This window comes from Citrus clementina, unplaced genomic scaffold (assembly GCF_000493195.1).
Source record: "Citrus clementina cultivar Clemenules unplaced genomic scaffold, Citrus_clementina_v1.0 scaffold_4, whole genome shotgun sequence".
In the NCBI taxonomy this organism is placed as follows: domain Eukaryota; kingdom Viridiplantae; phylum Streptophyta; class Magnoliopsida; order Sapindales; family Rutaceae; genus Citrus; species Citrus x clementina.
In genome coordinates this window covers 15,598,067-15,611,968 of record NW_006262274.1, presented here as the reverse complement: position 1 = coordinate 15,611,968, position 13,902 = coordinate 15,598,067, and the positions used below count along the sequence as shown (strand labels likewise).

The following is a 13,902-nucleotide window of genomic DNA, read 5'->3' as shown; positions in this document are numbered from 1 at the left end:
AAAACATTTAACTAAAGTTCAATTAGCTGCACAATTCCTATAAGAAATAATCTCTTGAATATTCTAAATGACACACACTAATTATTTTCTTTCACCCTTTTCTTTATGGACAATGAGAGGAAATGTCAATCAACTAAGGGGATATTGGTAAACTAACTTAATTAAGTGCACCATTTTAATTTTTTTATATTAAAAAAATAATTAATCTTTCATGTTTTAACATGGTACGCATGGTTTCATCTCATAGAAGCGAATGTTGAATTCTCAGAATTCTTGGAAGCCAATGCTGAAATAAGTTTGCCTTTTTGCGGCATAAATTATAAGATATTGATAATGGGATGTGCTAGTTTATCTTTCTTTATAAATTTTATAATTAAATAAAGTTTTTGCTTTCATTTAGGAGTGATGAAATGTGTTCAATTAAGGGTTTAATGTGGAAAATTATGTTGAAAACGAAAGAGTTGAAGTGGTAAAAATGTTTACGTTTGTTAGAGACTTTCAAATCTAGTGAAGCATTCTATTTTATTGTATTTTATTGTAAAATTATGCACAGGACGACGTAACTAGTGAGCGTACAAGCATTGTTTTCTGGAAAGGTAAAAAAAATGATTTTATTTGTAGGGTTTTTCCAGTATTCTTCGTAGCTTCATACGAACGCGGTGGATGGAGTCATAGAGGAAGGGAGAAAAAAATACTTCATTATATTTCTAGCTAGTCAAGTCAAATTCTCATCAATAGTAGTCAAGAAATTCGTCATCACCCTACAGAATTATTTTATTTTCAAGTAAGTATTTTTTTGAGCATCCATAACATCACTTCTTTGAATTTATTAATGGAAAAGGATTATATCCTTAATGTTTAAAAAAATAGTCACAAAAACCCCTAAATTTTCAATAAGGAATATTAAAACTCCTTTTTCTACCCAAAAAACTGACCCCAAAATTTTATAATAAATAGAAATGTGGCATTAAAATAAACGTAGTAATATATACATCTTAAAATAATTTTAATATTCAAACAACATTTTTATATTTTACAATCTATTAGACTTATTTTATGATATTAAATTAATATTTAATAATAAATAGAAACATAATATTAAAATAAATAAATAAAAATTATTTTGAACATTATTAAAAAATAATTTTAATATCATTAATAGAGGATATTTTGTTAATTGTAAAATCTATTTAACCCAAAGACTTATTAAAATATATATATATATAATAATTTGATAATTTAATATTATTTTAAATGTCAAAAAAATTAATATTATTAGTCTATTATATAGATAATATTATTTATATTAAATTTGTATTAATTAAAAAACTTTAAAGTCAATTTTCTAATTACTGTATTAAAAGGTGTTATGGTCACAAATGGGACTTTGTGTTCTTTTTTTAAAATTTTGGGTTCTTTTGTGATAATTTTTTTAAACTTTGAGGGTATAAATATCCTTTTTCCTTTATTAATTTTTTATAGTAGCACTAACAAGAGAAGAATTAGCTAACAACTTCTTAGATCGGTTAGTTAGTACCTACTTTGCCTCCCCAGTGGTAATGGGAGTTTTTCTTTTCAATTTCTTGTCCTAGGCTTTGTGGGTTTCAGCTATACTTTGAGCTAGTTAGGTTTTAGTTATATTGTATGAGTAATGATATTTGACCCCCTCAAATTGTCTTAGCATCCCCCATTTTTCAATTTGTTATACTACGTTCAAGAATTCTCCCTATGAAAAATTTTAAAAAGAAAATACACCCCCCCCCCCTTTCTTTCTAGCATAACCGTCCCCCCACCACCTATTTTCATCAAAAATATGATCACCACCACCAAGTGGTGGGTTTTATTGTTATTGATGATATTGGTTTGATTATGTGTTACACATAAGAAATTATTTAATTTCAATTTGCGATTTGATTAAAAGTTAATATTTGATCAATTGGCAAATCATAAAAGGGAGAGAGAGAGAGAGAGATGTGAGAGATGAAAAGTTAACTTAATGCAAGTTTGAAAAAAATATTTATTTTTCAATAAAAAAAATAATTTAGTGAGATAAATTGAGGGGCCAAATATTAGTACTCTTATTGTATATAATATTAACACTAAAAAAAATAAATAAACGGGGGAAATTTTGACTTAGGCTGTGGGCATTTCAGAAAGGTCAGAACGAGATTTTGAACTTCCAAAAAACCACATAATTGTTAGCATTTGGTGATGATATGATGAATTGATGATGATCTCATGCTTACAAAATGCATTTGCATGCAAAGGAGAATGACTCACTGTTCTTGGTACCACAAGTTTGAAATTCCTGCTGGATAGGGCATAAACAAAATTTGGAATAATTGAGTAAATAAACAAGGTTAGGTAGAGTTGATCAAGTCATTTTATGACTCAAATTGATAATTAATTAATATTAATAGTCAGACCTACAACATAAAAAAACATTGAATAGGTAGAAAAATGAAAACGTAAACACGAATTTTGTATCCATCAAATAATATAAATAGTTAATATAAAATTAAATAAATTAAAATTGTTGAAAAATTGGCTTTAATCAAATGGAACACCACTGCAGTCAAAGTTGAACAAGTGGCATTTTTTTTAATACGCACATATCCCCGTGCATGCTCCATCAATTCTAGGCAATGTACATTTCAATTTACTAGTGTCAGTTCTTTATTTCACTTTTGATTTTTAAGCATCCAGTTCTTGACCATAGATTAAAAGTTTCTTTTTTTTAAAATCTTTTAACTGTTGTGTTATGAAATGGAAGATTCTATATTCATAGATTAAAAATTCAAAATTATGTGATAAATTGGTGCGTCATGAAGAATTCTGCCTATTCAGTCTTTGAGGATGCCATTTGTCAATGGAAAAAGCTATTTGCCCCGAAATCGCGCCCCGAAATCGCACTCCGAAATTAAAACACACCGTTTGCTCTGAGTTAATCACGTGTCTTGCTTTATAAAGGAAAAAGTTGGGGAAAGAAAAAGCAAAAGCTGTTTCTTCACGTTTCTTCAGTCAAACACGTGGGCCTAACTTGCTAAAAAGTTGGGGAAAGAAAAAGCAAAAGCAACGTTTCTTTGTTATTTCCTTCTTCTTTGTTACTCATTTCCTTCTTCGCTATTTACTTTGCATTCAGGCAGATCTGAAAGAGAGGGGAGTTCATTGCTTTACAAAACTCTACATTACGAAACTTGTAAGTATTTATTATTTCTACATTAATTTATTGAGTTGCTTCATTTTAATTTATGAATCTTGAGATGTTTTATTTTAATTTGTGAGCTCAACCATGAGTATTTATATTTAAATTTACTTAACCGTGAGCATTTGTATGTAAATTATTGTATTTTATTTATTTCAATTTGTTGAGCCGTGATAAGTAATTAATAATGATTAATTTGCTGAATCGTTAATTAAAAATATCTATTTATATTTTTATTTGTTTGTAAACTTAATGAATTAGGGATAAGTAATTAATAATAATTAATTTGCTGAATCGTTAACTAAAAAAATCTATTTATATTTTTATTTGTTTGTAAACTTAATGAATTAGGGATAAGTAATTAATAATAATTAATTTGCTGAATCGTTAATTAATAATATATATTTATTTTTTATTTGTTTATAAACTTAATAAATTAGGGATAAGTAATTAATAATAATCAATTTTGGTATAATTTATTAAATTTGCAGCAATAATGGACGAGATTGATGAATTAGAGGTTGATGAAGTGGAGGTTGATGAAGTAGAGGAATTTCAAGATTTACAGGAGGCTAATTTTGAAGGAAATAATGAAAATTTGGTGGAAGAGCCTACGGTTGGGATGTGTTTTAATAGTCCAGATGAAATGTTTGAATATTACAAAGCTTATGGCCAACAAGAGGGATTTCCAGTGATGCGGAGATCTTGTAAAAAAAGGGATGACGGGAATATGAGATATGTGACATTTAGTTGCGGGCGAAACGGCAAGTCCAAAGGCAAATCCAATCAGGTTTTGCGGCTTCAACCTAATCAGAAAATTGGATGCAATGCTAAAATTGGAGGACGTTTTGTTGGTGGAAAATGGATAATTGGAAATTTTGTCCTCGAACACAACCATGCTATAAGTCCGAGCAAGAGTAGGTATTATCGATGCAACCGTACCATTAGTCCTTATGTAAAAAAGCAACTGGAAATAAATGAAGAAGCAGGAATTAGAATGGCTCAAAGTTTCAAGTCTATTGTCGTTGAGGCTGGTGGCTATGAAAATGTCGCATTCTTAGAAAAAGATGCTAGAAATTATGTTGATAAAGCAAGGCGATTAAGGCTTGGAGAAGGGGATGCGGCTGCAATTTAGAAATATTTTCAGAAAATGCAAGCAGAAAATGATGGATTTTTCTTCAGTCTTGACTTGGATGAGGAGGGTCGGTTAAACAATGTATTTTGGGCAGATCCAAGAAGTAGGGCAGCCTACAAAGACTTTGGAGATGTTGTTACATTTGACACCACGTACCTTACGAATAAATATGACATGCCATTTGCTCCTTTTGTTGGAGTTAATCATCACGGTCAGTCTATTTTGTTAGGATGTGGGTTGATTTCGCATGAGGATACAGAGACGTTTACGTGGTTATTTCACACATGGCTATCATGTATGTTCGGCTCTCCTCCCCTTGGAATCATCACAGACCAAGACAGAGCAATGCAAAATGCAATTGAGATTGTTTTTCCAAATACTAGGCATCGATGGTGTTTGTGGCATATTTTGAAAAAGGTGCCCGAGAAGTTGGGAAGGTATGCAGAATATCATGCCATTAGATTTTCATTGCATGCTGTTGTTTATGATTCACAGACTCCTATTGAATTTGAGGAAGCTTGGCATGACATGTTAGATAAATATGATATTGCTGATAATCAATGGTTAAATGGTTTATATGAGGAAAGATATCGTTGGATTCCATGTTTTGTGAAAACAACTTTTTGGGCTGGCATGTCAACCACTCAACGTAATGAGAGTATGAATGCTTTTTTTGATGGGTATGTTAATTCAAAAACAACTTTGAAGCAATTTGTGGAGAAATATGAGAAAGCAATGGAAAGTAAAATTGAAAAAGAGTGGCAAGCAGATGCTAGGTGCTTCAGCCAACGGATGTCATGCCGTACTAATTTCGCAATGGAAAAACAAGTTGAGGAAGTATATACTATTTCCAAGTTTCAAGAATTTCAACAGCAGCTGATGGATAAGATGTAGTGAGGTTTTCAGTTGTGGGGGATCAAAATATGAAGTCATCGAAAATGATGGAAAGAGTAAAGAGAAGACTTTTCAAGTTATTTTTGAAAGGGACGACGGTGAAATTCGTTGTGCGTGTGCAATGTTTGAATGTAGAGGAATTGTTTGTAGACACGCCATTGCAGTGATGATACGTACCCGTGTAACATTTCTTCCTGAGAAGTATATTATACGGAGATGGATGAAAGATGTGCGGAGATGTTATAGTCGAGTGAAAGTCAGTTATGATGTGAGAAGCTCGAGCATTGAACACCAGCGATATAAAGAAGAGTGTGCTGCTTTTTATGATGTTGCTGATGTTGCTTCAAAACATGAAGAAAGTCATAAAAGTGTTTTGACTTGGATTGAAAAGGCAATTAAGGATGTATCGTTGAATGTTCGAAGTCAAAGCGAAGATGTAACTGCTGCTGGTGGGTCAGGAAGTTGTGCGGAAATCATTCAGGATCCAGTAGTATCTCATCGTAAAGGTCGGCCACCTTCTCAAAGAAAGCAAAAACAATTTAAAAAGCCAAAACATAAGTCGAACAATACTTCATTGAGTACAACTGCAGAGGTAATTCTATTGCATTCATTTTTAATTAATTCAATGCAAATTAATTTCATATAAATTGAATAAAATTTAAATGTTTCTTGCTTACTTTCGTAGCACTTGGAGGCACATGATTCATCTTCTCAGGCGGCTACTGCAATCCCAACACAATCAGACAATATGGCTATGGTAAATTTTTTTTTATATATACATGTTAGTGTTGTTTTATTGTCATTTGTTTATTAATTTAATGGACATTTTCTTTTAACACCCACTCCCACAACATGTTTTTTTCCCCCCTTACTATCAGCCTTGGATAAATTATGGAAGAGTTCCTCATGTAAACTTCCAACAATTTTTACAACAAGATTTTGAGGATGCCAATCAGACGGAATTTTCAGCAAATGATCCCAACACATGATTAAAACTAGCTTGTGTTTTGATGTATTATTTTGCCCCACAGAAGGCTAAAATTTTAATTGGTGCCAAAACTAAGAACGGCTGTATGATTTTGATCCTATTTAGTTGTGCTGGACAAAGACTCATTTATTCTACAGCATTTTAAATTGACAATTTTTCTTCTTTTGCTCTATTTCAGAATCAGTTGAAAAGACCATGAAAGCATGAATAAATGAAGCCAAAATGTGATTTTTTTTTTTTTTTGCTTTCTTGAATATCACAATTTCAAGTATGAAGATTTTGCCATGCAAGAACGTTATGTTCAAATTCCGCATGTACATTATGTCAATAAATTTCTTAGCTAGTTCCAAAATAAACAAGTGAAAACACGAAGGAAATTTCTTGGAAATTCACAAAACTAGAAATTGCCATGGGATAAAGAAACAATTGACATCAACTAATCAATTAATCAATTGCAAATTAATACATAGTACAAAATAATAAAACTTAAAAATAACACTTGAATAGATAACATATCACAACAATTACAAGTATTTTAATGTAATCATATTTTGGTGTCTGTCTCCTTCGAAGTTCGTTATCATACAATAATTGGAATTTAACGGACAAACACTCAATCTCAAATGCTAACTTTCTAACCTCCTCCACTAACAAATCAATTTTCTCTTCGCTTGGTTTACGATCTTCAGCCCATTGAAAATTATTACATCTTTTACAAAGCCAAAATTTACAATTTGGATTCTTTGTTGTACGTGACGTTAATAACTCCATGTAATTACCGCATCCGTTACATAGCTGCTGTGAGTTTCGAATTTCACTTGTGCTAGTTGACATTGTGGTTAATTGATTTCCAAAACTACGAAACAGAAAAAAAAATCGAAAATAAATTAGAACATACAACAATTACAGCACCAGTTACACACAAATAAAACAGAAATTAAATTCCCAGGGTGTCAAAGTGTCCAATTCCTAGGGCTGGAGGAAAATAAAATAGAAACATGAGAAAAGCTCTCTCGAGATTGGTTGCTCATGTTGCTAAACAAGCATGGTATCTGTTGCCCATAATGATTCATGTACTGAAGCAATATTCGTCCATTCAAATATAACTACATCAAGTTCCTACAATAATAACAAACTATAATCAAATTTTCAATTCCTTGCTTCCACCATTTATTTAGCATTTTAATCAAACTCAAATAAGCCAATCAATTCAGGCATACATCAAAAACATACCAATCTAAACATTTTTAACTAATAAAAAATTAATAAAAAATAGAAGAAGCAAGAGTAAGTCAAACAAAAAATCACTATGTTCATAACCAAACACCAAGCAACCCTCTGTTTCAACCCTGAAGAAACAGAACACCACCTCCCCAGAAGAAATGACCAAAACAAGCATAACACAGATAATTAAGGATCTAAGCACAGTAGCAGCAAAGCACAACCGATATTCATCATTCCAAACATCCAAATCCAGTATCCGACTTGATAGCAAGCGAAATATGTAAAATCTGTCCAATTTAATTTTTGTAATTTACAAAATGTTATAGCAACCACACCCACAGTATCCGACTCAATAACTAATTCAATTAACCAAAAATAATTAAATAAATAAAGCTACCTCTACCACAAGAAGCCAGCATAAAAACCACCCATCAGATGATGATACATGCATCAAACACAATAATGAAAATTGAATGAGAGCAAGAGAACGAACCATCGAACAAGAGTTGAGTTCAGATCTGAATGACTTAAGTGATGAATCTGCTTGAAGAAAAAGAGTGCTGCTAACTGGAAAGAGAAATGAAAAGTGAAAGCAAAATGTTTACCTTGCTTTACGGGAAAGTGAAATGGAAAGTGAAAGCTCAGAGTGCTGCTAACTAGAGAAGTGAAATGGAAAGTGAAGACAAAATTTGACAACAAGAAAGTGAAATGGAAAGTGAAAGCTCAGAGTGCTGCTAACTAGAGAAGTGAAATGGAAAGTGAAGACAAAATTGGACAACACGTGTGGAGACAAAATTTCAAAGGAAATAACAAAGAAACGTTGTTTTTGCTTTTTCTTTCCCCAACTTTTTAACAAGTTAGGCCCACGTGTTTGACTGAAGAAACGTGAAGAAACAACTTTTGCTTTTTCTTTCCCCAACTTTTTCCTTTATAAAGCAAGACACGTGATTAACTCAGAACAAACGGTGCGTTTTAATTTCGGGGTGCGATTTCGGGGCGCGATTTCGGGGCAAATAGCAACACTCTTTGTCAATTGCCGATTCAAATGGGTATACGCTCAATTCAGTCAACTATTATTTAAGTGCCAATTCTATGACGAATCTTGTACATTTGAAAACAATGGATATGAAGGGATTCAAGAATATGTAAATCATCCTTATTAGTATTACAATAGCAAATTTACATATTTTGAATTATGAATACAAGAGGGACTCGACTCCTTGACCCACTCCCTCTATCTATTTTCCTCTTCCTCGTCTTCGGAGTATAGATGTTTAGATTTGACTATACATTAGATACTCGATAAATTAATAATTTTAATTAAATAATAATTTTTATTGATCACGATTTAAGACTAATATGATAAAATAATATTTTTTTAAAAAATTATATTTTATAATAGGACCCATGTACTATATAAATTAATAATTACTCAATTTGAAACAAAATCTATAAAAAAATATTTATGCGACTTTTGTTAAAATTTGCTCTTAGTGTTGCTTGTTTCTTCTTAAAATATATTTTGACTAGACCTTATATCTAACTTTCTATTATACGAAAAGAAATTTAGTTGATACTGTCATTCAGTAACAAGAAATTATTTAATGTCAATATTGTTGTTTGAGTGTTTCTTTACACCAGACGGATTTTATAGCAGAATTATCATCTTTAACATGGAAAAATAAAAGCTCTACAATAATCTTACTACTATAAATGTAAAACAACTAACTACTTATCAAATAAAACATAATAAATATGAAATAAATATAAAATCAATACTATTTAGGGGGAAAAATAGAAGTTTAACGACAGAACAACATGTGTCAATGTAGAGTTTGCAAAGTCATCAAAGGGAAGATTGACCTATGTTGGGTACATCAGGTAATAAAATTGGTATGTGGAATACGCCATATTAAAGGAGGAATAGTTAAAAGAAAGTGAATAAAATATCAGCCGCGCGAGATGTCTCCATCACCCAAAAAGAATAACTGATTCTCTAGCTAAGAATCCATTGAGGAATATTTTACCTGCAAAAGAAGCCAAAAATTAGTTCATCACGATAGTTTGGACCATCTGTCCATACCTGCCACACCAAAGTGTGTGGGACTACCTGCCAATGTCTAATACGCGTAAGTGTGGACAAAATACACAAATGATGCATCAACTTGCTCTCCAACCAGCTTCCAATGCTCCAAATAGTTATACGAGCCAAAGGACATGAATATCCGCAGGATAGACTAATAAAAATCGGACATCCCAAGACACTCCATATAAAAGCGCTCATGTTCTATTTTCTCATTTATAACAAAAACACATATACAATAAGGTTGAGGCTTTCTTCAACCTCCAGCCACCATTGTTAAGAACTCTCACTACTAGAAAAAGGGCTACCATGACAGAGAATATCTATCATCCGACCCCTTTTATGACAGAGTTTCCATCTGTCATTGTAACCCCTATCATAAATCTATGACAACATTTTATCTATCACATGTTCCTTTTACAGTGTATATCTATCACACATATGTCACGAACCAAGCGACGTCGTTTTGTAAGGCTTTTGAGAATTAATTGGAAATTTTAGCAGGTAATTTAAATTATATTGAATTTGGTGGGCTTTTTCAAAATCTTTCATAAATTAATGATTCACATTCTTTGTCATGAGATTTAAGGTTTAAAAAAAAATATTATTTTTAATTTTGAAATTATAATAATACTAATTAATATTATTTAAATTCTAGAATTTTGAAATAGAAATAACAAAAGCCACATTTTAAAATTTGAATTAACTGAAATAAAAATTACATTCAAATTCATAAAAACTATCAAATACCAAATATCACCATATACTAAAAAATTTCAATTACTTGAAACTTCCAACAAATACTATCATCAAAATACATGGTGAATCAAATCCGTAAGAGTAGCTCATAAATTCTCTACAATATTCAATCACTACCCCATCATTAGAAAAATAATTAATTCGTAAAAAGAACACTGATAGTAAATTCCCAAGAGCCACCAACATCACCTGAAACACAGATTACATTTAGATGAGTGCTAGAAGAATATATATTAGTGTATTGGCCACTTACAATTAACCCAATTCATGATAAAGTATTTTTCCAAGATTACAAATTAATTAACGCACAATATCTAACAACACAAAACCTCTGTTACATAATTAAATAAAATCCATCAAAATTCTATCCTCTTCTCTTGATTCCCCTATTCTCCTAAAGTTTCACCATCCTTTTCTTTATTTCTACTCTTTTTTTTTAATCTTCTCTTTATTCTTCTTCCACTGTATTTGTTCAAATTTGTTTATCAATCTAAGTTCTAAAACACATATATTACACTGAGACTCCAAGCAACGCAAATCCATTTAACTTTTTCATTAGGGCAAGACAATCTTGGCTAAGAAGCAGCATGTGGAAGTATTTCAAAATGACTAGAGAAAGACTTGCTCTAGAACTATGAAAATTAGCATATAAAAAGAAATAGAAAAACACTAAATAAACAAACCACCCAAAGATTTCATCACATAAAGCAAGGGCAAATTATGTGCGATTTCATCACATGAAGCAAGGGCAAAATTATTATCACATCCCACTTCACACAACTCATTACATACCTTACCTCAAGGCATTACCTCAAGAACAAATACTCTAAAAAATCACGGATATCATTTGGCCTGGAATGATTAGCAAAAAACAAAAACGTTAACAAAGTGCTGCAGCAACGATATCAGAACAATTTCAAACTTAGATAGATTCTCACTTGGGGAGTCCAATATTCTCATCAAACCTTCAACTTTTATAAAATTTCACCAGATGGAGCAAACCAACTCAATCAATTTCCAGTACAATAGTGCGTATATATCATATATCAATATTGAGAACTGGTAAGTGCAACATGGTCCACAAACCAAAACATTTCCAACTAATAAAGCACAATATGTGACAAATCAAATAAATAAAAATATCTTCCAAAAAGTTCAACATGTCAATTAAGAGAAAAATTATAGGATTCATATCAGTGCATCCATAAATGGCCTAGTTTCTCTGTCAACAAGTTAGTCATAAGCACAAGTCAAAATAAATCATTTCACTGAAATGCTAGAAGACCAAGCAAATAAGCACAATCACCACCACACAAAGCATTTGCATTTCCAAAAATGTAGTTCACAAAGATTTTATAGAAGATATCTTTCTAATAGAAAAACACAAGCACCAATCAATTGTAATGGGTTTGAGAACTACCAAAGTAGTTTTCACAGTTGAAGAATAGTCTCTCACAAAAATTCACTTTATACGAATACCTCTGGTGAATAGATTTTGCATACATTTTGGTGGGCCTACCATGTGCTCAGTATATTTAATAAATAAAGGTAAGAATAATAACAATACCTTAGATGTTGTATTAGCTAAGGCAAACGTTGCTTCAATTCGAACTCTCCAAAAGGCCTAGAAACAACAGAAAAATTCCTTAATTGTATTTCATTAAGAGTAAGTCAACACTCCTTAATGGTACTCCAACACCAGTAGACTACAACTCACTATTCACTATAGAGATTCAAATAGTAGTTCTCCTCGAGCATTTTGCCATGCCTCAATACCCCAACATAGGGTACCCAGGGTACGAAGCTCGCCGCAACCGGTAATACATAGAATATGGTACAATATGCATATGTAGCTCAACTACAACTATATGTTATGCTAGAGTAAAGACATCCATCACAAAAACCTCCATATAGATTTTTTCACCTTTTGAATAGCCATCCAACAGAAAATTTTTATCATATTCGGGATAGTGATCTATTCCGCCCAACCAAATTGATATGAAAATATCCCAACATGAGGCGTAGTATGAAGTATTGCGAAATTTACAAGAATCACAGTCATAATATCACCTAGTACTTTAAATTGTATGAGGAAATCAAATCCCCGATTCTCAGTGGGTATCTTAAAGAGTTTGTAGCCGATATGATGCAAGCTCAGAAATCTAGAGAGTAATACAAGGGCAAGTGAGTGCTTGATTTTAGCCCTGAACTTAAGGTATAAAAGTGCCCAATGATACCTACTTAGAATATATAGGCCTCACTCAACTATCACAACCTAAACCATTGCTGATTTCTTGGCTGACTTCGCCAATGACTCTAAGGCAAGGGAATCCTGGGGTATCCGAATGAGGCAACGCCCACAGCAAAAGAAAAACAAGTCTTAAAGATTTACATCTATGACTCTTCCAATCCATATGAAAGTGGTGCGAGAGTAATCATCGTTGGCCCGGACAGAGAGAAGTTATATTACTGTTAAAGGAGTAGCACTTAACCTCCTTTTGTTCATTTTGTTTGTTTTCTTTAATGATTATGTGTTTATATATGTGGTCAATTGTGTGGGGTACCCAGGTTCGATTGCACTATTCAATTCCCTAAGTCTTTAATGGCAAGAATGGAAGATTCTGAGATCCATTATTCTTCTTAGGATAACAATACAGTGTCATGTAATGATTTATGTCTCTGTTACCTATTAATGCATTTCTTTTTCAAAATGTGATAATGTGTGCTCTTTTACTCGCTTTTCAATTATAGAATGTGGATGACTAGTTTGAAATGTCATTCAATAAGAATATATGCACTATGAAACAAACTCAATGTCTGTTATTGTGCAATGTTTATTATGACACAGCATAGTATCAAAAGATCACCTTATTCCAATATAACCAGAGTAACTGGCATGTTTTAATCATGAAGATCTACTCAAGGTCAGAAAAAAAAATATAAAGAAATCATTGGCAGCTTGTCAAAGCGACTATAAAAATGCGCTTATTTGAATGAAGAGAAAGATGCTCAAAGAAAACTCGAGGACGAAATACACATTCGTACCCCAACGTCATGTAGATTCATCAAGGTATGCACGTGACCACACGTCCATTCTCTTATGTAAGTTAAAGTAAGGGATAAACAATTTACAAGCGAAGGGAAATCACATGAGTTACATGTTTGAGGTACTTATAAAGATAGGTGACTAGTTGACTTTGTCACTATTTATGATTAGTGTTAAAAAATTTATGTTTAATAAAGAATGAAAATGTTATTTTGTGCTTACATTATAATTTACATTTGTAATTATGTAACACATTATAAATTTCTAGTTATGTTTCTATATATTTGATTTTGTGTATTTCTGTGTGTTCATTAGGTAAAATAATTTTACGTAGTTTGAGCTCTAAATAGATAAACGGATGTTAAATTTGGATTTTGGAGTTCCGAAAAAGTTAAGCTATTGTCAAGGAGGATCCTCCTTTTATACTGAAATTATAAGTTTTTACCATATTAACTGTGGTAATTTTTAATAGAATAAGTTTTTACTATGTTAGGTGCGGTAATTGTTAGTAGAATAAGTTGGGTGTTTTTGAGTGAATTGAGTTAGGTTTATATTTGGTTAGTGGAAT

The 13,902-nt window shown here is 31.8% G+C and overlaps 2 protein-coding genes across 2 annotated transcripts; both read left to right on the top strand.

Annotated features, from left to right (window-relative positions):
• The first annotated feature begins 3,701 nt into the window (after positions 1-3,701).
• LOC112099135 (protein FAR-RED IMPAIRED RESPONSE 1-like) lies at positions 3,702-4,340 on the top strand. Its single transcript, XM_024186241.1, has one exon. The coding sequence runs from the start codon at positions 3,702-3,704 to the stop codon at positions 4,338-4,340; it is 639 nt and encodes a 212-aa protein (XP_024042009.1).
• Positions 4,341-4,355: 15 nt separating this feature from the next.
• On the top strand, positions 4,356-5,234 carry LOC112099134 (protein FAR1-RELATED SEQUENCE 5-like). The gene has a single exon (XM_024186240.1). It carries the CDS (start codon positions 4,356-4,358, stop codon positions 5,232-5,234), a length of 879 nt encoding a protein of 292 aa, XP_024042008.1.
• The last annotated feature ends 8,668 nt before the right edge of the window (positions 5,235-13,902 follow it).